Consider the following 25,533-nt stretch of genomic DNA (forward strand, 5'->3'; position numbering starts at 1 on the left):
AAAACGCTGCATTCAAATCTCCTAAAAGAGCACTCACGCGGAGCTGTAATCACTTCAGATGCACAGAATTATCAGGAGGAGAAAATTCATCTCACTTAGAATCAAGACCCAATTTGAAGCAGAAAGGAAGAGGCTTGGTTTGCCGCCGTGCCAAGCACTCAGACTTTTCACTGAAGTCAAAGAAGCTCCAGCTGCTCCCAGCCATTGAAAATCATGCCCAGAATCTCTAGCGAAACTTGTTTGCCGAGATGGCAGCAGGCTGATAAGGATGTTGACTATTCCAAATAGGCCCACGTTATTTTATATTTTTAGAGATACTTAGCCTGCCTATTATTATTATTAAGCAGAGGTGGAGTATTTACTGCCTCCTTCTCGGAAATCTGTAAAAAGGCTGCCTTTCAGCAGGCTCCTCTTTTTTTCTGGTGAACATTAAAGAGTTTCCTTCTCACTTTTCAGAATTATAAAATGTCCAATTAAATAAGACAGCAGAGAGAGAACATTGCATGATAAAAATAACGTGATCCCCACAAAGCTATTTGAGTGGCCTTGATCCCATAACCTAAGGTGATCACAAGCCAAGATTCAGACCAGAGTGTTTGGAGAGGTCTTCCCAGGGTTGTCCTAACAGCCAGCATTTAGAAAACCCCTGGGCAAGGGGAGAGCACGAGCCTGGGATGAAGGACCCTCGCAACAAACTCTCCCCAGGCTCAGTCTAGGCGCCACTGGTTCCTGCACTCTCCCCTACCGTGCACCAAGGGCCAACTGTTCAAGTCAAAACGCCCCATTTCTTACCAACTCCTCCACCTGCAGCACCACGTGGCTTTGGGCACCTCTCCTGTAGAGCTTCAAACGTGGTCTTAAAAGATGGCTTAGAAAGAAGCAGCTCTGAAATTAGACGTGTCAAATATTTGTTATTGACATCTGTCTGCGGCACCAACCAGGCTGGGTGAAAATCAACAGCAGAAAGACAGCCTTTCCCAGAGCAGCCAAATCCTGGGAAATCTGTTGGCCGCACACACAGGTGGTGTCAATCTCATTTGTGACTTTGGGATCAGAGGTGGTGTCTCCTCCTGAGGTTCCCTCCCTGGCATCTCCCTCCTAATCGAGTATCCCCACAAATTCCTTGGCTTTCGGGTTATGAGCTCCCCTGTCATCTAGAGGGGAAGATGCCCATCATTAATGAAGTGTGGCTCCTTACTGGGTGCACTGGGGCACCCTTCATCCCCAGCACAGCACGCATGTGGCTGGGTCCCCACCAGGACAACAGCCAGCACGCAGAGCTCACCGTATATCACCTCCTTGGCGCATTACAGTGTTATTTGTTAGCAAAGTTGGGCCCGTTGTCCTTTAAAGAGCACATCTCCGTCCCTCAACGCGCCGGCCCTCAGCAGCTGTTGCCATGGTTATTACATTGGAGTGCTTTTCATCAAGAAGATGCTGCAACTGCTGAATTGTCTCTTGTGAGAGTTATTTAGGAATAACTAGTTAGTAAGTAGGAATAACGGGTTCAGACTGCCCACAGAAGCCAGTGATCCCAATTATTTTTGCTTTGATCCTGCCTTCTATTCTGGTCTCTGCCAGGTTCGGGTTTTAAGTGGGGGTCAGAGATAAGCAGAAGAGAAGGAACGGTTCCTCAAGGGAAACGCACTCGGTTCTGCCAGGAGATTAAAGGTCTCTTTTCATACAAAGCCTCTGCTTTTCAATCAATCATAAATAGCCTATAACAAGGCAGAGCAATCAACCAGGAGACATATATCCTCACCTGTCAGGTTCAGGAGAGAAGTGAGATGTATTTTCCAGCTCCATCATGTTAATTGTTAATCAAGATATTATGGGCACAGCCCAAAACCTGTTCATCAGTCAAGGGGAGTAACCGATGTCCCAGTGCTCTCCTCCTGCAAGGCACGGCCTGTGCCCGTCCCAGCGGGCGAGAGTGGCTCTCACAGCAGGCACCAGCCCACGGCTCTGCTGGGGGTGCCGGCAGTTCGTGTCGAGAGGCGGCCGCGTTTCAGACCCACTTTCAGCATCACAAAGTGAGGGAATAAAGCCTGCTCCAGAAAGCCAAGGCCGTTTTGTTTAGCTCTCATTTAAAGCTCTGCAGAGTGACTGGGTAATGATGGAGCTGGTTTCCCCCTGCAGATCGGGTCCCACAGCGCAGTCCTTTAGGCTTTTAACGACATAAATGCCTTTTTCTGCTCTGTGTTATCCCTGGCACAGGGTTTGGGTAGGGAGGTGCATACCGCAAGACCTGAAGAACAGTGCAGATAAAGGAGAGGCACACGGAGCCCGCTGCAGCCTGTGCATCCACCGGCACCAGCGTTTCCCTAATCCTAGCCTGTTACAGCAGAGAGGGCTGCCCAAAGCACCGGGATCCTCCCCACGGAGGGATCCAAAAGAGGGTAGAAGACCTCAGCATCATTCACAGGAACAAGTCCAGGGGCAAGAAAAACATATTAGATATAAGCCAAGCACATCTCACACCCAGAGACGAGCAAAGACGCCGTGCTGTGCCATGGAGGCACTCAGCAGAGCCGCAGCACTGGGTTTTTCAAAGGGTGTCCACCCAGTAGCAACTGGTAGGGACACCTGAGCTGGCTCAGGCACTGAAACTGGAGCCACCAGCCTGCTGCAACACCAGCTCCTCTGGGGTCGGGTTCACCTCCTTGTCCTGGCAAGGCAATGCATGGCCGGTGCAGAGCTGCACAGCGCCGACAAGCAGGTGACCGCATTGCTCTGCAACCACCCACAGATGATGAGCTCTTTCTTGCAAATAGACTTGACTTCCATAACAGTCACACGCCGAAGACAAAGAACTGAATTTGGATGATGTGACGCCCAGAGAGATCGCGATTCAGCCTTTCCCGAGTTACCAAAAGAGACCAAAGACGACTTCACTTATTCTAGCTGAAGAAGCTGGATTTAAAGAAATTAAATTTGTCGGTTCATTAGCGTGTAACATAAGAATGAAAAATGCATTTCTAATTCCTGATCCGCTAATCCACAATCCGCTGATCTGCAATCCCCAGAGTCCCCAGGGAAAGAAAAGAAAATCCACAGCAGCCTTGTACTATTTCTCTAAGATTTCCTGGCCAGGTCCTGGAGAAAGAGCTCACACTAGGGAGCTTTCCTCCCTTTACAAAACACACCTCGGCAAACATGCTGCCGCACTAAGGGGTATCAGGGGTAATAAAACCCAAATTGCACTTGTCAGAAGCAGCAGACAACGGATGTTGCGTGAGGTTCTGGGCATGATGCTTTATGTGTTTTCACAGCTCCCGATCGATCTGCAGTATCAGCTCATTTGCAGCAGCCCTCCCACTCGTTAGGACAATTAGCAAGGTCCAAGTCCTGTTCTTAACTCGGAAGTGCTGCTACTGCGCTGCAGGATAGTATGCTGGCACCTGTGAAAAGACTGTCCCGGTTGGACCTAAGAGACGTGTCCCTCTGTACCTTCTTCCCAGCTGATGTGCACCCGTGGGAGCGGCTCCTCATCCATTGTGCCTCAGGAAGATCGGGTCAACGTAGCCCTGCTGTCAGGATATGGCAAGGGTGTCACAGTCACAGGCCCCTCAGCCAGTACGTGTCCCTTAAACCACGATCTCCATGGGCAACATCAACTTTCTACACCAAATTCTTCTTTATTTTAGACCTTTCTGCCTCGTTGAGGGAGCTAAGGTGGAAGCATCCACAATCCTCTCTGGTAAGCACATCCCATGCCAGTACAACCCCGTGCACAGAGGGAAGATCAGCTGTGAGCACTGAGCTGCGGGGTGGGAAATGAGGCCATCTCCTGGGGATACCATGGCACTTAACCACTCCCTTCATACCCCCTCCAGACAGACGTGCTGACATAAACTCCATAAACGATCTGGTTTTGCCTTTGCAAAGCACCTCTGTTTTCACTTGCTGCTTCTCCCCAACTCCGTGGCTGCTCAGAAGTTGCTGCCTACGCAAGCATGGTCATGGTCTGAGCTTCTAAAGCAAGCTTGCATGGGGAGGACTTGCTCCCAAAACACGATGGACAGATCTCCCTTCTGCAACATCTTTCCTTTCTCCTTTCCAGCAGGTATGTTAGAAATGCTGTCAAGGTCTGTAACTACAGACTCCAGAAACACCCACTAATGCCAAAGGCAGTGCAGATAACACCCCCTGGTATTTCTCTACTACTCCCTTTCCAGGGGCAGATCCACCCTCCACATCTCACAAAGATGTGAAACCACAGCCCCTGAGGGAATTGCTCAGGTCAAATGTGGAGCAGAGCCTGAACTTGCTGCCCAGCTCCCCACAACACTTCCACACCTCCACATTCCCATTCCCAAGTTTTTTGGAGCATGCCTCCAAACGTCCCCCTCCTCCCAGCTCTGCTCTCCATCACGGCAGTCACACAAGAGCCATCATGCACAGCTGCGGGAAGCTCGAGGCCAGAAATAGCAGCTCATTACTAAAGCACGTCATCACACGCCAAGAACCCCGATACACCCTCCGATCCCCTCCCCGTAACCCCGACCCGCACACCGCTTTCACCGCTCCACCAGCCCGTCCTCCCCGTGCCCTCCTCCTCTTCCACCTGGAAGGGGACAAGCCAGGGCTGGCTCTACCAAGTGACATCTGTAGTTCTCCCGCTGAGCTCTCCAGCCTGTGCTCGCGGAGATTCACACCGGCTGAATTGATCTCCAGACGCTGACGGGGTAGGACCAAGTCCTGTCTCCATTCCACTCTTGAAAGTTTCAATTAATCATAAAGCCAATTCCATTTTGGGCTCCATCTGTCTTTATTCCTTCAGGGACTAATAATGCCTCACCGTGTGTTTTCACACACTAGTTGAACTGAAATTAAGACAGATTTCAATATGAAATGCCCAAGAAGAAAATGCTTTTTTTAAAAAAGAAAATTTCAGAGTTGTTGCCATTCTCAGCTTGGAAAAAGATCTTGTTAAGTAAAAGCAGTGGGGTATTAATTTGGAAAACAACTCAGCTCATTGTAAGACATGCAAACACACTAAAATCATATTTATGGGCTTTTATGACAGACTATGTATGGAAATGTAGCACAATCTGCTTCCAAAGGGAGGTGAGGAACATGCAGAGGGAGATCAGAAACACTCCTGTGTGCAGCCGCCGACCAAAGGGGTTCTGGCAGCAGACACCCCGCTGCACCAGGCACGGACTGGAATCCAGAAACCCTTCTCAACCCTCTCCGTTGCACTGACAGAAATAGACAAAAAAAACTAAGAACCCTTGAGGTTCATCACATATGGCAGGTTTTAGCTGCTTGAGGCTTAGGGAAACCACGTTTGCATGTTACCGTACCGTTACCACCTCGGGTTTTTTGTTCCTACCTCTCCAAATTCCAGCCACAGGGGCTTTCTGACCAGCCAGGCCTGCACGGCTGCTTTAATAAGGCAATTCCTATGTTGATCTGGTGGTTTATACGAAGCAACAGCCCTAATTATTGATCTTGGCAGATGGAGCTAAGGATAAACGACCTGTCCCTTGAAACAGCCACCGCAGAGCTGTGCCCATCGTCTCTCGGCTGTCGATCCAGCAGCACCAACGCGTTCACTTGCTCCTCACCCACGCAAAGATGCGGTCCCACTTGGGTGAGAGCCGAGACTGACGCAGGCAGGGATGCTCAAAGCACAGGTCAGCTCCAGGATGATTAATAGAAGGGAACGGGTATGGCTGGGCAACAGGAGAGAATAACTGAGAAAGAGTCAGGAACGTGGAGAGAAGCAGCGTGACAGGACATTTACCATGACCCACATATCACCTGGGCTGCAGCTAACAGCGTCTGACTGCGGGAAGAGACCTTTCTCTTTCCCATCCTCTATTTTCAGGGCATTTAGGATTAAAAAAAAGGAGAGAGAGTCTGGAAAGGATGGTTGCAAGAAATTATATGATGCGCTCCACGTTAAATTCATAAGAGACAAAAACAGAGAGAATCTGTGAGAACTGAATTGCGCTGGAGGTACAGCTAGACACTTCTGATGGAAGCAAAGACGCAATCCTTTGATGGTTGCCTTCTGGAACTGGCTGCAGTACCTTGGAAACTCATTAAATGCAGCAGAAAGGACAAGTGACGTACATCTATTGATGCTCTGAGCAGCAAATTAGTTTTCAAATCTATTCAGGTCTCATGCAGTGGCGTCAAGGGGCTAAGACTTGGTGGGAAGCGGCTGCAGTAGCATTTCTCCAGCTTGCATGATGACTCCAAGCCATCCTGCCGGGAGGGGGCTGCCCACTGGTCCAGCTCCCCAGAGCCAACTCGTGGGCACAGACAGCTGCCCTGACCAGCAGGGCTCAGAGGTCTGTGCAGCTTTGGACAGCCAATCCAGTGCGTCTTCCCCTTCCAAAACACGTCAGGCAGCTCCGAGGGCCTCTGATGGACATCTCATTCTAAGCAGAAATAGGATCATCTAAAACAGAGATCAAAATCCAGCTCACAAGAAGACACAGAATGTCAGCACCTGAGGGAAGAGCAAGCAGTCAACAGTGATGATGAGTTTCTTCAGAAAGAGATAATTTCCAGTAAGCTGTTGTTTTCTCTCTCCGCAGAACATCACCCCATTCAAACACCTGGAGAGCCTTGAAGGGGCTGAAGTTGGCAGCAATCTGGTGGAAGACCTGAGGAACTGTCTCCATGGCTGAATAATCAACTGTTTCAATGAATCTTAAAGCACAGGAATAGACAGAAGAGGAAAAAAACTTATCAAAACACTGTATCAGGAGAACAGGTAGGCTGGAAGATGCAAACCTAGGAACAAGGTCACTTGCTGGGACTTCATCCTTCTTCAATCAGGACAGGCAAGGGCCAGTCTTAGATGCCATAAAAGCCTGCGGCTGCTGGCTCGTGTTATTTTACCTCCTACGCAAGCTCCGGGTCCAGCAGCTCTGCCTTCCTCTCCGCTGCACAAGGGCAAGAGCAGGGGAATGACAGAGGGCCGGTGAGTAAACGTAGCTAAACCCAGAAGACAGCTCACAAGAGCTAAGGGCAGCCCCCCAGGAGCCCTCCCAAAGCCCCAAAGTGCCACTACCACTCACACCACAAACCTGGCCGCATCTGCCTTTGCATGCTCGCTGCATACAGCCTGCCAGCAATTAAATCCAACAAAAGCCGCAATCAGGAAAGGGGTAGGAGGGTGCACGCAGCAGGACCCACAAAGGAAGAGATGGGATCTGGATCCTCCTATACAAGCTCAGACAATAGCCGTAATCGTAATCGCTGGGTCAGTTCTGTCCACCCCAAACCCTGCTGGGAGCAGGTACGTAATTGAGGCTGGATCCCGCATTTCCTGCTCTCATTGTTCCCTCTTCCTCCCATTCTTCGCTGCTTTGTTCTGTTCAATGCACTTTTTCAACCTCCCTTCTGAAATACATTAACAACGGGCTGCTACAGCCTCCTGTATGTCCTGATTAAAGAGTAGACGCAGATGCCTCTTCTTTGTGGAGCGTTTCGCACCTATTACTTGGAGGGAACGCAGCAAACACGCGACACAGGAAAGTCACAGCAGGTCAGGAAAATAATGTAGGTGTTAGGCAGGAAAATCTTTGAAGCTTGTGAAGCCATTAGCCGAGTGCACAGGCTGTAGTAAAAAGGATAAACAGAGAACATGGATGATGAATAAATAGTGACTGAAGAGACAGAGGAATACATGTTGCGTCCAGCGATGAAACCAGGTTTACACTGAGAAACAGCAAGTGTGGGCTGGTTTTTTTTTGGCAGTAAGTGATTAGATAACCAGTCCGAATGCATATTTTAAATGGAAACCACCACAATAACTCAAATGCTTTAGCGGAGAGCATTTACTAAATGAGAAGAGACAGAAACAATGTGTTTTATATAATGCATGACCTGGCTGCGATGAGTTTTTCCTGCAGGTTGTGTCACCAACCTCCGGGCTGAAGAGAAGGTGCTGCTGAGCACTGCTGGAGCAGCTTCCTGGTGCTCCCAACGTATGCCATGTCCTTGGGCAGCACCGTCTCTCCTGTGGGGCTGTGTCCGCAGGGCAGGCCACCTCATGCAGGTTTTACAACAGCAAGCAGGAGACCAGCGAGACCCTACGCAGCTCTGGGAGCGGTTAGCTCCGTGTGAAGGACATGCGAGGAAGACGACCACCTGCACTGTCAAGGCTGAGCCCTGTGATAACTGATAAAACACAATGGGACCGGTGCTGCAGGGGAACCATGCAGGTTTCCTCGCTGCTGAGGTGCGGCGGAGTGTTTGGCCTCACAATTTCAGCAATCTGCATCCTCACTGCTTAACCTCTTTGTCCTCCCCCTCTCACACCACCAGCCCAACTCAGACCCCCTGGATGGAATAAGTCACTCCAGAATTCCCACGCTTTACAGAAGTGATGACGGCCTCAGCCTAAAACCAGTCCCACAGCGGGAGGCTAAGGTGTCCATCCCACCTCGTCAACCCTCCAGCAGCTGCAGACACCTGGGGAAAATATACCTGGCAGGGAACAAGCACCCGACACTCCACTGCTGCCCCTTGCCAGCTTCCAGACACCAGCATCTCCCCAGCATTTCAGTTATCAAAGCATTTATGAAAACAAAACCAGGAGCAAACCTTGGATTCTAGATTTTTCTCACAGGGTCTGCTCTCTCCATCTTCCTGAGAGCACAAGTATGGCAGTTTAGTATTTAATTGTTAATTACACTTTCTTGTTAGATTTCAGAGGCTGAAAAATGTTTAGGGATTTATTCTTCTGTGTAATTAACCATAATGATGAAACACAGTTTTATACCGCACTGCAGTTTTTGTTAAGGTTATTCATAATGGGGAAAGGCTAAATAGGTTGAGTTCATTATTGTTACAGAAAAAAAAATTGAGGTGACCCAATCAAATTAATTTGAAATTAAGTGCAGTGAGGCTGATAACTCCACACAAGTCAGGAGTTCAAATAAAAATAGAAGAGACAATCTACAAAGCAAGAAATTACAAGTGGGCAGGGAGTCGAGCTGGAATTACTGTAACTGGGAGGCGGCAAACACACAGCGTTGGCAAACAGGGCCACTGAAAAAAACACTGAAAATGGATAAAGAGATGGGCAAAGATTGTAGGATGTAAAAGGAGAAGCTGGAGAAGGAAGGGACGAACATGAAGATGGATTTGAATTAAATGGGTAGGGACAGGGCTTGTTAAGCTAACTAGATTTATTTCTCTGCCCAGAAATTCTCATGTCCTTACAAGACAGCATTGAAGCAAGGTCTTTAATTTTACTTTTCTGGGGTTTATTGCTTGGGCCTTAACGTTATTTAACAGCAGCGAGCGTCAACCAGTTTCATTGCGAAGCTGGACTTAATTCAAAATCGTTAAATCAGCTGGAAGCTTTTTCCTCTTGACAAAGACACCATGAAGAAACCGGTGCTTCTCTGACAAAACATGGAAGTCCGGCGCCCTAGGAGAATGGACACCACCAAAATACCAATGGATAGAGCAGGGACGGGAGACAGCATTGCCCCATCCCTCCTCCCAAAGAAGATGAGAAAGCAGGACCGAAAACAGCCGGACATCATGATGCTGAGCACCGTTCAGACACCCCAGCACAGCCCTGAGCAGGGAGGCAATGGAGCCCATTGCTCTGGGCTCTTCTTTTAGGCTTATCTTGAAAAGCAGATATATGTTTTACACCTCTCTTCATTTTGCCAAAATGGTGCAAGCTCTAAAGAAGCCTCAGAGCTGGGCAAGATGCATAATGGTGATTGGGATGTTCAGGATGCACATTGCCATAGTTTAAGGGGTTTAATCTCATGGGAAATGGTGAAGACAAGCAATACCCTGACGCGAGCCGTCTCTAGGATACTCCTGAGCGCTGCTACAAGGTGATGCTTGAGTTAATACCCGTGATGAGTTTCCTCCCAAGTCTTTACCAAATCCCGTAACATTTGTTTCATCACTCAGAACCAAAAGAGGGAACAGCGAGATCCCAGTAGTGCTGGGCTTGTCGGAAGAGGCTGTGCTGGGGGCTGCCCTGCATCCCGCTAAGACATACAGCAAACACAAACTCGGACCATCAGGGTGAGAACCTGTCCCCAGCTACCCAGTTTGAACAGCAAAAGGGTTTTTACAGGACCGGCCAAGATGCCACAAATCTCTCAATGCAGCGGCCAAGCAACTTTGCTGCTGGCTCCCTGCTTTGGCCGTGTCAAAATCTCACCTTCTGCCCTCTCCCCATGAAATCACACAATCACAGAATGGTTTAGGTTGGAAGGGACCTTGAAGATCATAGAGTTCCAACCCCCCTGCCATAGGCAGGGACACCTCCCACCAGCCCAGGTTGCTCCAAGCCCCGTCCAACCTGGCCTTGAACACCTCCAGGGATGGGGCAGCCACAGCTTCTTGGGGCAACCTGGGCCAGGGACTCACCGCCCTCAAAGGGAAAAAATTCTTCCTAATATCTAATCTAAATCTCCCCTCTTCCAGTTTGATGCCATTTCCCCTCGTCTTATCACTACATGCCCTTGTAAAAAGTCCCTCCCCAGCTCTCCTGGAGCCCCTTCAGATACTTGAAGGCCACAACGAGGTCTCCCTGGAGCCTTCTCTTCTCCAGGCTGAACACCCCCAACTCTCTCAGCCTGTCCTCCCAGCAGAGGGGCTCCAGCCCTTGCAGCATCTTTGTGGCCTCCTCTAGCCCCACTCCAACAGGTCCATGTCTTTCCTATGTTGGGGGCTCCAGAGCTGGACGCAGTACTCCAGGTGGGGTCTCCCCAGAGTAGAGGGGGAAAATCACCTTCCTAAAAGGCAAATGGCTTCTCTTTGCCTTGAAGGTCCCACGGCTTAGCTTCTCTCCATCCTCACCTCTAATTCACCCCTAAGCATACGGGGAGCATTTGGGATAAAGCTTCAAGAATGCATTCGACATAAATTATTATTCCCCTTTTAAACGGATTACAAAAATCCTTTTATTACAAAATATGAAAATGTTTAAATTATTGGTGTGGAAAAACGTTTCCTGGAGGTAAAGTTTTTAAAAATTGCAGTTTTAATCACAAGCATAATCCTTTCTGGCTAACATTTCCAGTCTTGTGAAACATGTAGATACAAATTGCGCAGAGGCCTGGCTGTGCGACGAACAAAGGAAGATGCTGCCTGTAAATAGCTTAGAGGACATCAGAAGACACTTCTCTCATCAGCAATCTTTTTTAGCTTAATATAGCTCCTCTTTGCATAAAACATTGACATTTTTGCAATGTTTGGACCCAATGGTGCGAATGCTGATTGTCATCCAAAGATACTAGAGTGTACCTTCAAAAATATGCAAGAACATTTTACAGACAGTAGTTTTACTCGCCTCCAAAATGCTGTATCTTAATATTTCATACTTATATATATTTAAATGTTAGTACCACCAGATAAATGCTAACATGCTTTTATGCTAATGCAATCACTGAAAATCCAGATAATGTTGTGTATTGGCATATACTGTTAGTGAATTATGGATACCTAAATGTACAATCCCACATGCCTAGCAATTATTTTTGTTAGTGCATTTAACTTTTATTTGCAATCAGAGCACTTGAGGATTGTTCAAATGAAGTTTACTTTTGCAAACTGCTGAATAGAAAACATTTTGTTAAAGGTTTAAAAACAGTAAGACTGTGTTGAGGTTTTAGAGTTGCAATAAGGGCACCGCTCAGAAAACTCTACCAGATGGAACGATGTTTGATTTGGTCACAGACTCGGCAATTAAAACCCAAATGCCGAAAATGAAGGACATATAAAAGAAACAAGAGATGAAATCTTGATGTCTTCCAAATCAGGTCACCCTCGTCCATGGCAGAAGCTCACAGAGAGGCAGATGCCGGGACGACAGCATCCCTGCAGGCAGCACCCTGGCACCCTTTGCCTTGAGGACCAAACTCTCCAGTGTTAAGGCTGCTTTTCAAGTCCAGTTTAAGCCAAATAAATAGAAGTGATATCAAGAGGGAGAAAGCCTGAGCCACCCCTGCTGTGCCTTCTCCTCCTCCTCTTTCTCCTCCCGCTGCCTTTGCTGATCCAACATCTTGGCCAGCTACCTGGTCTGTTGGCTCAAGATGCTGATCCACTTGAAAACACTTTTATCCCAAATCCGGTTTTCAGGCCAGGCAGACCTCTGAGCCAGGTCCCAGATAGACTGCGCGCAGGCAAGATCTGGGCGATGCAGCTGGGTGCTCCATCCCTTTCCCGCTTCACTACCTGATCAGAGTTAAGGACAATGCGAATCTGGAGAAGACCTGGATATTTCTTAGAGTTGAAAACTTCTGGATGTGACCCAAGCACGTCTGAGCCTGCTCAGTGTCTAGTGGTTTTCTCCTGCATAAAACAACTTGCCTACAAACAATGCCAAACTCCCTCTTCCAGCAGTTAACGGCCTCCTGGTTTGGGCTGAGGAGCTGCTACGATCATGCCTTGATTTTTCTCTGGGAAGGTTTGCCTGGCTTGAAACCACTGGCCTGAGCCAACCTGGCTGAAGCGACCTGGGAGGTGGCCACAGACCCATTTGGTGAGGAGCAGACCAGTGCTTGTTGCCCAGGCACGGCTCAGCGTCCAACGTAGGATCCAATACCAGCCCCAGGCACACAAGTACGGATCAGATCATGCCCCTACAGCCCAGTGAGCTGTGGCACCTCTGGGCGTTTACTGGAAAGTCCTACCACCTAACCGAGGCCCCTAGGAACAACCATGAGTGAAGGAAATAAACAACCACCCCTCAGAAAAACACAAGACATCAGAAAATGCTTAGTGTGAAGTACTTGAAATGCCCCTGGCAGTTTAAATGGAGCATGGAGTAAGCTGAGAAAATGTATGAACAAACAAATTAAGCAGATAGCATAAAGCAGGCAAGTTGGCATGTAGGTGTCTATTAGAAAGCTTAAGCACAGCAAGGGGAAAAAAGCAAACCCAAAAACCAGGCATAATATTCCTCACATTTTGGAACTGAGCTCTCAGACAATACATCATCCAAACCACTCAAAATTACCATCTGTCAGAATGTCCTTTAAAGAAAAAAGGTCTAAAAGTTTCCAAAGTAGTATTTTGATATTGTCATATTAGAAAAGAGATTGTTTCTGTCCAAAGAAAGGCATTTGCAATTAACTGAGGAATATTATACGAAAGCATTAGTTTTGTGGCCACTGCTACACACTCATATCATGAGACAATTAATTTCTTGAGTCTCGATCATGTCACGTTAGCTAAATCAGGAAAGAACCAATAGCCGCCGTCATTTCGCAAGTTAGCCATCAACGTTTCAAGAGCCTCTGCATGGTCTTTTCTTAATGCAACATATAATTAAGAGTCTACGTGCTATTAAGAAACCTAAGGAAACAATTACAATATTGTTTCAAACATTAAGATACACCAGAATATGAAGAGCAGATCCGTGTTTCTGATGTGAAAGAGGGTATTTCATTGTGATCAGTAAATCAAGTCCTGTTTCAGACTATAAGCTGGATTCTTTCCTGGTGTAAACCTGTGTACCTGCTGCTGTCTGTGAAGCCATGTTACTTCACACATGCTGAGGACCAACTGCATCGTACAGAATATTGACAAAGAAATGCAGATTTGTAGACTATATATTAGACTAAGTGATAAATAATTTATAATGGTGGAGAAGGTGACTGTATTTTTAGGCACAGAAATATGCAGATACAACGATCCTGACTTTCAATATTCACTCTGCACTTCTGACCTTGAAGTTTGGGTCCATCCGACACATTTCTAAAGCCTCTACACACGTGAATGTGCAACACACACACCACAAAGCCCCAAAACCCATAAACCAAACGGGGCACCGCTAAAATCCATTGAGCCCACAAGGTATCACCTGCAGCACTACACGCTACACCCTAGCACAAGGAGGACTGGGCTCCTTCTGGCAACAGCCACCGTCCAATGAACCACAAACAACCTTCAGACTAGTCTCTTCTTGATTCAGCCTGTCGACCCCACTCCTAACCCCATGTCTAATCGACACCCCTTTGGTGTCAGAGGCAAATGTCCATGGGGCTAAAACCCAAAGACCACAGGTGTTGCTATATTTCTGAGATCAGCATCTCGTTATCCTAAAGCAGCCTAGGAGAAATAAATTGGAGGGAGAAAAGTGCTCCCTGGGGCGCTCATAAGCGCACCATCCTCCAGATCTTCCCCCAGAGAGGGCTGCCAAAGGGAGAGGAGGAGAGGCAGAATTATTCCCCTCAGACTTTGTAAAAACACAGAGCCCAGGCAAATCAAGAAACAATCATAGCTTCCACACCAAATTACTTCTGGCTAAGTCTAACAAGCAGGATGAGGATGCACTGAGGAGAAGCCCTGGGTAAGTGGTGCTGCAAGGAAAGGGCTTGGCAGGAGAGAAGACAATTTCGTGTGTCACAGGATGAGAGAAGCTTTCAGCTCCCGCTATTAGAAATAAATCAAGAGAGATGAAGAGAAGCACAGAGCCCGTCTGGTCTCCTGAAGTTTTCACCCTCCCACCCAAGGTGGGACAGAGCTCACCTGGATAGCGCGGCTCCCAGGACGAAGGCGGCGTGCTCCTTCAGCGCAGCCTCAGTGCTGTTCAGGCCATCAATCACAAGCTGGAGTCCACCCATGGAGAGAAAGTCCTTAGCATTGTCCACCTAGGAGAGAGCAGGTCCCCCATCAGTACAGAACACCCACCCAGATTCCACTCAACAACCCTTTGAGAATGCCGTGCTTCAGAAAGCACAGCATCTCTTCCCTCCCAGTCTAACCAGCACTGAGTTTTAAAAGCAATTAAAAATTAAGAGGGAACGACTGGCTGGAATTTCGTACAATACTGTCTGCGAGCAGTGGATGTCATGGTTGCAGAAGCACAGTCTACTGATAGGTGGCTATTATCACATGCAGAAGGCATTGCTGAAATCTCAAATACTTTGCTTAGCTATCAAAACTATTAATAGAATCATAGAATGGTTTTAGTTGGAAGGGACCTTGAAGATCATCGAGTTCCAACCCCCTGCCATGTGCAGGGACACCTCCCACGTAGAATCACAGAATGGTTTAGGTTGGAAGGGACCTTAACACATTTCAGTAATTCAGGTGATGTCAAAAAAGCCCAGTTCTTTGCTCTCTCACCTGGGCAGGCTGTTACTGGAAACCCAGGGAATTGTGTGTTTTGCAAATACAATTAATTAATTGATGCTCTAATTGCAGCACCAGGAGTTGGGAATGTTTAAGAGCCTGTCACAGCAGCAACGGTACACGGGCAGCATCAGCTCTGCTCGCAGCTAGGCGCACGGGCGATTCTGGGTGTTTTTCATGAGTGCCGTCAACAACTTCACCCGGATGTGAGACGAAAAAGCCAGTCCCTGCTTGGAAGGGTCATCCAGGAGCTTCCCCTCGGGGCAGCCTGAGAATGATTTTTCTAAAGCAGACAATATTGGACTAACTGCCAGTAGGGAAAAGTTTAAACATTAGCGGGGATTCATCGGTCTTTGACTTTAACCAGACTTGAGGCTAAGCAGGCACAAATCACAGCGGGCATCTGTTCTCGGAGAGGAGATTAGAAAAGGGCTCAGAGTGGCCTGCAAACAAAATTTAGAGAAACAGCATAAAGTGCTTCATGTACAAAATTCAATCCAAAGTCAAATCAATGCATTTTGGTTTTCAAGGATTTTTTTTTTTTTTTTTTGCAGTCTAAAGGGGAACCTGATGAACGCTCGGAATTATGTTTGCAAAAATAATCAGTTTTAGAATGTCAACATTTCTCCTCCCTGAAAGACAGGGAGACAACAGCATGTGTTGGTAGATGGAAATATAACCTAAAAAATGAGTTATCAGCTGGACAAACCGACCTCCCCGGCTTCAGCGAGCAGACAGCACCAATGGGGTGGAACAGGACAAACAACACGAGGCGTGCAGGGTATGGCAGGCTCAGGCACTGCGATCCAGCCTGAACACTCTCTCAGTCAACAGTGACTTCATGCTCAGTGTTATTTTTATCTCAACCGTGTGCCTTCACCAAAATTGGCCGTCAGTTGGATATTTTAGGTACCCAAGAGAATAAAGAAGCTACTTAGCTTTGTGTCCTACGGGTATGTTTTTACCAAAGCAGGACCTGGGGAGCTACAGCCCGTCTCTTCTCCCCAGCGGGACAATACCCACCACTTGCTGTCCCTCTGCAAAGCCAGCAACAGAAAGCCCATCTCCGCAGGTCTGCTGGGGCTGATTCAGGATTTGCAGCAGCTTTTGTATCCTTTCAGATCCTATTTTTTTAATTGTCCCTATAAATTGGACCTGCCAGACCTCTTACTTTTCTGCAGGCCCATCTTTGTCTACAAAAAAATCTATGAAGCAACCCAATTTCAGCTACACGTGGGTCCTTTTATTGCTCAGCCTCTGTAAAAACTCCGAGCTTGTTTTAACGCTGGAATTGGACGTTGACTTCTGCTCAGGAGGGAATGCACAGGCAGGCAGAAGTTTGCATCCAGCATCAGTCGTGGTAAAACCAACTGTCGCCGTATCCTCGTCAGCACAGACGTCCTTCAGGCCAGCCCTAGCGCCAGCAAGACATCTCAGCCGCAGAATACAAAGTGTGCTATAAAGCTTGTTTTGAAGATGTATTTATTATTTTTTTTTAACTGGAGTCTGTTGCAAGAGCTCCTTCCCTCGCTCACCATTTTAAAACCAACAAAACCCCCAAACTCAACAACTTGAAGGTATTAACCTCTCTGGGGAGCAGCAGATGCTGCAAGGCAGCAGCTCGTGCCTCGCTTCAGTCCACTGAAAACAGCACGGAAGAAAGCCAAAGATCAAAAGAACTCTTGAGTAAACTACACAGGGAAGGTGGGCGAGGAGAGGGATGGGAGAAGAGCAAATATGACAGCAGTTATTCAGGGAGCAGCTTTGAATCCGAGGAGAAAGAAAATGGGAAGGGGAGGGAAGGGGAGAGAGAAAATGTTAGAAAACGAAAGTGAGGAAGAAGCGAGCAGCATGTCAGCAGTACACAACGGAGAGGAAATTAGCAGTGAGAAATGGTGTAGCATGTCAGAGGAGGGGAGAGAGGAAGATAAGGAGAGTAAATAATTGAGAGAAAGAGCCTGCAATGCATAAGAACGGGTCTTGGCTCCGCACACTGCTGTGCAAGCACCGTGAATTCTGTTTATAAATGAGTTATGCTCTGGCCTCTTCACATTTGCATTTGGTTTTTATGCGTTACAGATAACCTAGCAAGCCAAACCTTCCTGCTCTTTCTCCAAGATGGGCTCCCAAACATGCCAAGTTGAATCCTGATGGATGAGAAGCAAACCAGAGCTGGCAACCAAAAGCTGAGCAAACACAGAGCCCTTGGGCTGATTCTTGAAGAGCAGGAGAGAGCGTCTCTCCCCAGCTCGGCACCGGCCATGGCTTCCCCTCACAGCAAGCTCAGAGGTATGCGCTGCTTCACATCCCAGCGCCTCTGGGATGCCCATGACCACGCCGCAGAGCAGAGAGCATCCGTCGCTTGCAACCCCTGCAGGGCATGGTATTTTCCACTCAATGGGGTATTTTGTGCCCTGGAAACAGCAGCAGGATGGCTGGGAGTAGAACGATTACCAAAAGCCATAGCACGTTACCATTCAGACGGAGGCTGGGGGGGGGGCGGGGGGGGGAAGAAAGCAGCAGAGCTGTCCCCAGTCTCACATGTCCCACAGCCGTGGCTCACCGCAGAAGACTCCTGACAAGTTCAGCCCTTCCAGGGTTATGCGACACAAGTGTATTTGGCTGCTATTCAGTAATTACATTAAGCCAGTGCTGCTAAAGTCAGTACCAAGCAGAGATAATGCTCTGGATGCATTCAACTGGCTGGAAGAAGAAAGAGGAGGAAAAGCCATGCTGGCTTAGAGACAAGTCATATTTCTTATCAGCTTCCTGCCTGATGAGAAGGTGCTGCCCAGCCATCTGCCCCGACAGCGCGGGCACAGAGCAACGTTGTGATCGATGCACAAAGGAGCCCTCTGTGCTCCCTGCCAGCCTCCCGGCCATTATCCCCCTTTTTGACCACTTTGATGCTGGATGTGGTTCCCTTTGATGCTCCAGTCCCTGCATAGGGAGTGGGGATCGCTTCCTGGCTCATCTCACATTTCTGACATTGTTTGTCCCATCCTGAGCTGCAACCAGGCGGGATTTTATGCTGGAATAGTCCAGACCATTATTGCTGGAACCCGAAGCATCCCAGGGTGTTTGGGCATTGCTTTTTAGCATGCTGGCCTGATGCTCTGGCACCCTTAACCAGACAGAATTAGCCCTGAGTATAAATATGAAGCTCTTTGGGCACCCATTGTTCACACTTATTCTCTGAGTCAGACAGATGCCGTCAGTGAAACAAAAGCATTGAGAACAAACAGCAAGGAAGCCTCTGCATGAGTATGACAGAGATTTAGTGTGGAAAATCAAGACAAAGAGCCCTGGAAATAACACTTCTATTAGCTGGTGCACGGACTCCCTCTCTCAGCAGCGCATTCCTTCAGCTACCTTCCCTCAAAATACCACGTTTGGTTTTAAGAAGTGCCGTTCCAACAAAAGGTCTTGCGCTGGCATCTCCCAAGAGTTGTCCCGTTCACCCTCCGAAATGGTAAAGTCACAGAGAGCAACACTGAAAACTCTCCCAGTCTGCTCCTGACTCTCTCGGTCGCTGGGGGGAAGGAGAAGCCCAGTCCTTTCTCATGAGGCAGAACACAGCCTTGATGCCTGGACACCCACCCAAGCTGCTGCAGCGTGGGAAGGCACCAGGCACAAGGGAGGAGAGCAGCACACCCAGAGCCTGCAACCAACAGGAGGTAAAAATGTGCGAGCTGAAAGCAGAGCAAGAGAGATCAGAGGGAGGGGCGGGGGGGTGGAAAACGTGAGCACAAACCCGAGGAAGTGAGATTTCAGGAAATATATTCAACCTCACACAGAGCCAATTAGCACGTCTCAGCTGACGCTCAGCAACTTGCTCTTCGTCTGAGCCTCTTCAGTCATTTCTGCCATGGGCCCAGCCGTGAGGGAGGCTCTACATGCCATTTCTTACTCACGCCGAGACAAAATACAGGTTTTTGGGTGGCTGTTGTCTTCCCTGGTACAAAGACATTCTCTGCCAACTGGTGTAAGGGGACCTACCTGCGTGCTTTCCACGGAGGAAGCGAGAAAATAATTATTTTTTTAACAACCATCACTATACTTACCCAAAAATGGCATATAAAAGCCCATTTCATAACATTTAGCGTATAAAAGAAGAAAAAGAGAGGGCACAGAAAAAAGCCTGAGAACAGACAACAAATCAGGCAACACTAGCCCCTAGGAAACTGCTCGCTACTGGTACGAGAGATGATTTATTCAAACTTGGATATAAAATAAGCCTGCAGTAGCCCTCTGCTGTCTGTTATTGTCCCAGGATTATGATAATTAAGCAATTTGTATTACCTGATAGCGATAAGAAAAATAAACCCACGTTTATGACACCGTATCCCCTGGATTTTACATGGTAGTTACCAATGCATTTTCGTTACCTGGTGAACATAATATTCAAGATCATAAAGTGCTGCTACTTTTTCATCCAGCGTGGAGGCAGAGTTGTTGAATTTGCCGATTAATTTAACCATAATTTCATAATCTGTTTCCATCTTCATGTTCAGCTTTTCAAACTCCTCCTTCAGCTGCTCTATGGGCCGGAACTTCTTCCTTACTTCTTCCTCGTGGGCCTTGAAAGCATAAGGAGGAAACCAGATATGAAGAGAGGTGATAAAGAGAGCTAAGAAAGATGAAGAAAGAAACCCCAGTCCCAGATTTACAAGGGGAACCTGGCTCTCTATGCAAACAGATTTACCGCTACACATCAGAGACGCAGGGGAAGCGTTGGAGGGTCCTTCTGAGAAGCCCAGGAACCCCTTTAGCTCTAAGATACCCACCTTGGGTAACCGTAAGCAACTCCCCGAGGAGCTGAGCACGTACCTAGGGCTTTGTACACCATTTCTACATCCTATGCACTTTCCAAAACACTGTCAAGCCCAGAGGTAGGCAGCACTACTGCTCGCTTGCCTGGAAGTGGATGTTCTCAAGCCCTGACTGCAAAAAGCCTTGAGCAACCTCCACAATCTCACAACTGACCCTGCTTGGAGCCGGAGATGGGGCTGGAGACCTCCGGAGGTCCTGTCCAGCCTGAACTGCCCAGTGACATGAAGGAGATCTCCTCGGATGTGTACGAAGATGCATCCCAATCACTTAACAAATTTCAGGATGGCTTTGCCAGGGAAACGTATGCACTCACTGTCAGGGACAGAAGCTGTCAGAAAGCAAAGCAGGAGAACCGGCTGCAAGGTGGGGGCAGCTGAAGTGCCATGCCACGGGGCTCGGCCAGGAGACAGCTTGTCCTGCAGCACCACTCGTCTCGCTCATACAAACAGCACCCAAGGGCTGCGATGAACCAAGAGCTGCAGAAAGGCGTGCGGTGGGAAGGAAAAGGTTCTGCCAGAGATCTAAGAGAGCTCCAGAGCTGGCAGGAACCAATTATCCAGCATCACAGAAACACAGAATCACAGACTGGTGAGGGTTGGAAGGGCCCTCTGGAGCTCCCCCAGTCCCATCCCCTGCCAGAGCAGGGACACCTCCAGCAGTGGCACAGGATGGCGTCCAGGCGGGTTTGGAATGGCTCCAGAGTGGGAGACTCCCCCACTTATCTGGGCAGCCTGTGCCAGTGCTCTGCCACCCGCACAGGAAAGAAGTTCCTCCTCATGTTAAGATGGAATTTCCTATGCTCAAGTTTGTGCCCATTCCCTCTTGTCCTGTCACTGGGCACCACTGAAAAAAGACTGTTCCCACCCCCTGGCAGCCTCCCTTTAAGGATTTATAAGCGTTGATAAGATCCCCGCTCAGTCTTTTCTCTAGACTAAAAAGCCCCAAGTCCCTCAGCCTTGCCTCGTAAGAAAGATGCTCCAAGCATCAGCACTGGGGCAGGCAGGGGTGGAGGAAGCAGAGAGGCCAGATTGAAGATGGGCTGCCCCAAGACCAGGAGAAAGCAAGAAAGCCCCTTTTGAAAGAGATTCCGTCACAAATAAAAATACCAAAATATGTTTTTAATACAGGAGCAACGCCCAGCTCGAGGGTTTGCACGTGCAGTGCTCCCCCCTGCAAGCACTGCCCCACTCCCTCATGTGAGAACAGAAGCCATGGGCTCCAGCCATTACAGGGGAAAAAAAAAAAGAAAAAAAAAAAAAAGAGTGATGGAAGTAAAGCACTATCGATTTAATGGCAGCCGTACAGTCGGCATTAATGACTGCTGGCCTAATTACTACAGGTACCACATGGCAACACGGAACACCATCCCCACCCCAACCGCACAGAATTGCTTTTGCAGGAGCACAGACGGGAACACGCATAGTGTAACTCAATTTACTCTGACACAGTTACTTCAAGGATGAATTTGCTCCCTGCAGGAGTGATTTTAAATGGAGTACTTTAGGTCCATTAGATGTAGCTGGTTTTAGCCCAGTTGCTGGGACAATAGCTATTCTAACAGGGTTTTTTAAAATACGGCTTATTTTCACATAATAGAGTACCACTAATTTTTGCATTTAAATGACACTCATTTCAAGAAGTCCTGCTATCAGTAATGCTGGCTGCTACATAAATAATCTTATGGAAACTGAAATAATGCCCTGGTGCCAGACAAGGGGAAAAAAAGATTTTCTGCAACTCCAAGGCTCTCTAGCCTTGACTCCTAACCTCAGTTTGCCTTTGACTGAGACAAAGTCAAAGCAGCAGGAGGAGCTAGGGCTTACAGAAATATTGCCGAGCGGAAGACGGGAAAAAGGCTGTGATCCACCAGATGAGTAGTGCATCATCCCACCAGTGCCATGCCAGTGGTTGGGGACCAACTCCAAGCCTGGAGAGGGCTGAAAGCAGCACTTATATTCTATTTTACTTTGGATTGTGGGCTATTTGTAACTAAATGGGAAAATTAGAGCTAATATAGGCCTATGCTTCACCATGGCCATTTGGGTTATACTACCGAGGGCATGAAACTAGAAACCTAAACCAAGGAGGACAGTGAATGGCAAAGTAACTTCCATTACAAATACCATCATGCTGCAATCCAGTCCACTTCGGGGGCTCTGCAGACATTTTTGTGAACCAAGCGGCAGTTGAATAAATAAATCAAAACAATGGATAAAAATACATCCAAACAATGGAAAGGAAATCAGTCTGCGGGTTCACACAAGCGTTTGCAAGTAACTTTTTTGCATTAATAATTCAGATCTAATCACACTGGTATCAGAAAACTTAGGGGAGCAACATCTCACTGAAGAGCTTACTAACCATACCTGCTTTGGGTTCACAGGAAAGATCCCATAGCTTCGCTTCAGCATTGGTACACCAAGAATGGCAGTAAGAAATTCGGTGTCTGGATGGCTTGTGAGGACAGCTATGTGGACACTGTGTGCCTGGTTTGCTAGTTGAGATCTCACTCACTTGAGTAAAGCAGCAGCATCTGATGGCTGATCTGTCGCTAAACTGCTGATCCCAGCCCACTCCACCACTGCAGTCCCTCTCCCCCCGACAGCCCAGGGGATAATTATTACTAAGAAACAGCCCGAACTCTGAAAATATAGTTAAGTACTTATTAGCAGCTTGCAACACAAGGCCTTTAAGTCTGAAATGAATAAAACTGACCCGAACAAAAGTTTTCCATTCTTACAGAAAACCCAGGATTAGTACAAAAAAGGGTGAGCGTTTCCCAGGGAACTATATCACTAACAAGCTAGCAAAGGTATTTTAGGTCCACATTCACCAGAAGATTACTCTGTGCAGTATTTTCCCAAGCAATTACTTTAACTACCATATTTCTGAGACGTGCAATGTTGGGCGTTTGCATCTGTGTACTGTGCATTGCTTTAGGAACAGGGAACTGTCCTTACCTTTCTTTCTGCCTTCTCACTTTCCTTCATTTTAGCCAACGCTTTTTTGAGCTCCTGGGACGTGAATGAATTTGTGTCAACATCCACCTTGCCCAGCCTTGCAGAGGAAACAAAACAGTTTATGAGTAAACAACTGTATCTATAATATTTTCATTGCAATATATTTGCAATGGATAATGTCAGGAGGAAAGGAACTAAGAACGCTAGATTTCCATGCATGTCACTTAAAACACACAAAAAAAACCCTCCACCCTCGAGAAAAGATTAGTCTGAGCGCTGTATTTTGTGTGTGGTTTGCAGTTTGCTGATGACACTAAACTGGGAGGAGTGGCTGACACGCCAGAAGGCTGTGCTGCTTTACAGCGTGACCTGGACAGGCTGGAGAGTTGGGCAGGGAGGAACCTAATGAAATTCAACAAGGGTAAATGTAGGGTACTGCATCTGGGGAGGAATAACCCCAAGCACCAGTACAGGTTGGGGGCTGACCTCCTGGAGAGCAGCTCTGTGGAAAGGGACCTGGGAGTCCTGGTGGACAACAGGATGACTATGAGCCAGCAATGTGCCCTGGTGGCCAAGAGGGCCAATGGCATCCTGGGGTGCATCAAAAAGAGTGTGGCCAGCACGTCGAGGGAGGTCATCCTCCCCCTCTACTCTGCCCTGGTGAGGCCGCATCTGGAGTACTGCGTCCAGTTCTGGGCTCCCCAGTTCAAGAAAGACAGGGATCTGCTGGAAAGGGTCCAGCAAAGGGCTACGAAGATGATCAGGGGATTAGAACATCTTTCATATGAGGAAAGGCTGAGGAACTTGGGTCTCTTTAGTCTAGAGAAAAGACGACTGAGGGGGGATCTTATTAATGCTTTCAAATACTTAAAGGGAGGATGCCAGAGGGATGGGAGGAGTCTTTTTTCAGTGGTGCCCATTGATAGGACGAGGGGTAATGGGCACAAGCTTGAACATAGGAAGTTCCATCTTAACATGAGGAGGAACTTCTTCACTTTGAGGGTAGTGGAGCACTGGAACAGGCTGCCCAGAGAGGTTGTGGAGTCTCCCACTCTGGAGACGTTCAAAACCCGCCTGGACGCTGTCCTGTGCAACCTGTTGTAGGTGGCCCTGCTCTGGCAGGGGGGTTGGACTAGATGATCTCCAGAGGTCCCTTCCAACCCTGACTATTCTGTGATTCTGTGACAATCAAAAAAGGCTCCATAATCTGCACACCGACCCAAAATCTCAAGTGCTAACACAATAAATATAGCTGATTAATTTATGCCTCTGAATTTCATGTAGCAACGCAAAAAGCGGGAAATGTTTCACAAGAAAAACAAAAAAAGCACCACTGTGCCAACTAGATCATTGCTAAGGACTTGCAAGCTTTAACGTGGAGATTTACAGCTTAAGTTCTGATGATCGTTACACACAAAGTTAGGGCAAGGGTAAATCCAAGCAGAAATGACACAGGAACACTAAAAAACACGTCGTGTTGCTCTTTACACCTATCTCATTGGTTCAGAGAGTGTTTATCTGGGCTACAAACCCTCTTACACAGAAAAAAGAAAAGCCAACTGTCGAGGCATTATGAAGCTTAAGAGCCTCTCCATGCTCTGAACAGGAGTAACGGGGGGAGTGAGGGAAGCAGGGGTAAGCCTCATGCACTTCAGGAAAGAGCTGCCCATAACCTGTGTGAGGTTGAATATATTTCCTGAAATCTCGCTTCCTCGGGTTTGTGCTCACGTTTTCCCCCCCTGCCTTCCCTCTGCCCCTCAAAGACTAAACCTGTCTTTGTTAGGAGCGTGCCAAGGGGAAAAGTCAGCACCTGTGAAACTTTTAAAACAAATTTAAAGATGTGGAAAAGCTGTGTGATCTAAGGAGAACGTTGGCAATAAGTGATGTGTAACTGAATGCTGCAAGCCTGCCAACCGCACTGAGTTAAAAACAATGTTATCTGGCTCAGGTCAGCACCAACAGAGCCCCTCACAACTGCTCTGAGGGTTCAAGCTCAGAAAGTAGTTTCAGACAGATTGCTGCAGACATTTCAAAGGAATAAATGTCATTCGAAGAAGCCACAATGCAAATTTAGTTTCAGTGTGATGGCATGAGAAGCCACGAAGGTGTCTCTGAATATGCACTCAGGGCACTTCTATCGCCATCCCGAAGGGATCACAAAGGACAGGGCTCTGTTTTCAGCACTGCTAAATTCTTAAACCAGCAATTAAATCTTGGGAAGAGACAGCAATTGAGTGGCACCAGGGAACCTGGCCTTTAATAAAAGACACACAGCCGACCCACCCCCTAATGCTTTGCATCACCATACCTTTTTCTTCTTCTCTCTTCTCTCGTGTCACTTTTTCCATTTTCGCTATCTGGGAGCTTGGCTTCTCTGTCTCCTGTCTGCAGATTTAATCGTACGTGTGACCCTGCAGGAACAGCTTGACCTACAAACAAAGGTTGGGTGACTTTAGATACATGAGTTATTTCAAGCTTTGCGCAGGAAGGGAGAGCTGAAGGCACATGATCCTACCCGGGAGAACAAGATATAAAAGCCTCATCCCACACGGTGAACAGGAGCGGGATACCTGCCACCGCTCACTCTCCCCTCCAGCAATGTCCCTTTGATCCACATGCCAATTTGACATCGTGGAGATGCCACCCTGACCACCAA

At 47.8% G+C, this 25,533-nt stretch overlaps 1 protein-coding gene across 2 annotated transcripts in view; it reads right to left on the reverse strand.

Annotated features, from left to right (window-relative positions):
- Positions 1–25,533, reverse strand: part of SIL1 (SIL1 nucleotide exchange factor) — a 98,879-nt gene that overhangs the window by 21,886 nt on the left and 51,460 nt on the right. For both annotated transcript variants that reach the window (XM_082489867.1, XM_082489868.1), the window contains exons 5-8: positions 25,186–25,306; positions 22,878–22,974; positions 19,473–19,664; positions 14,479–14,600 (exon numbers count right to left, since the gene is read on the reverse strand). In XM_082489867.1, coding sequence (XP_082345993.1) covers positions 14,479–14,600; positions 19,473–19,664; positions 22,878–22,974; positions 25,186–25,306 — 532 coding nt within the window. The remainder of the gene's footprint in view (positions 1–14,478; positions 14,601–19,472; positions 19,665–22,877; positions 22,975–25,185; positions 25,307–25,533) is intronic.

The sequence above is a fragment of the Vanellus vanellus genome, assembly GCF_965231255.1.
Source record: "Vanellus vanellus genome assembly, chromosome: 13".
In the NCBI taxonomy this organism is placed as follows: domain Eukaryota; kingdom Metazoa; phylum Chordata; class Aves; order Charadriiformes; family Charadriidae; genus Vanellus; species Vanellus vanellus.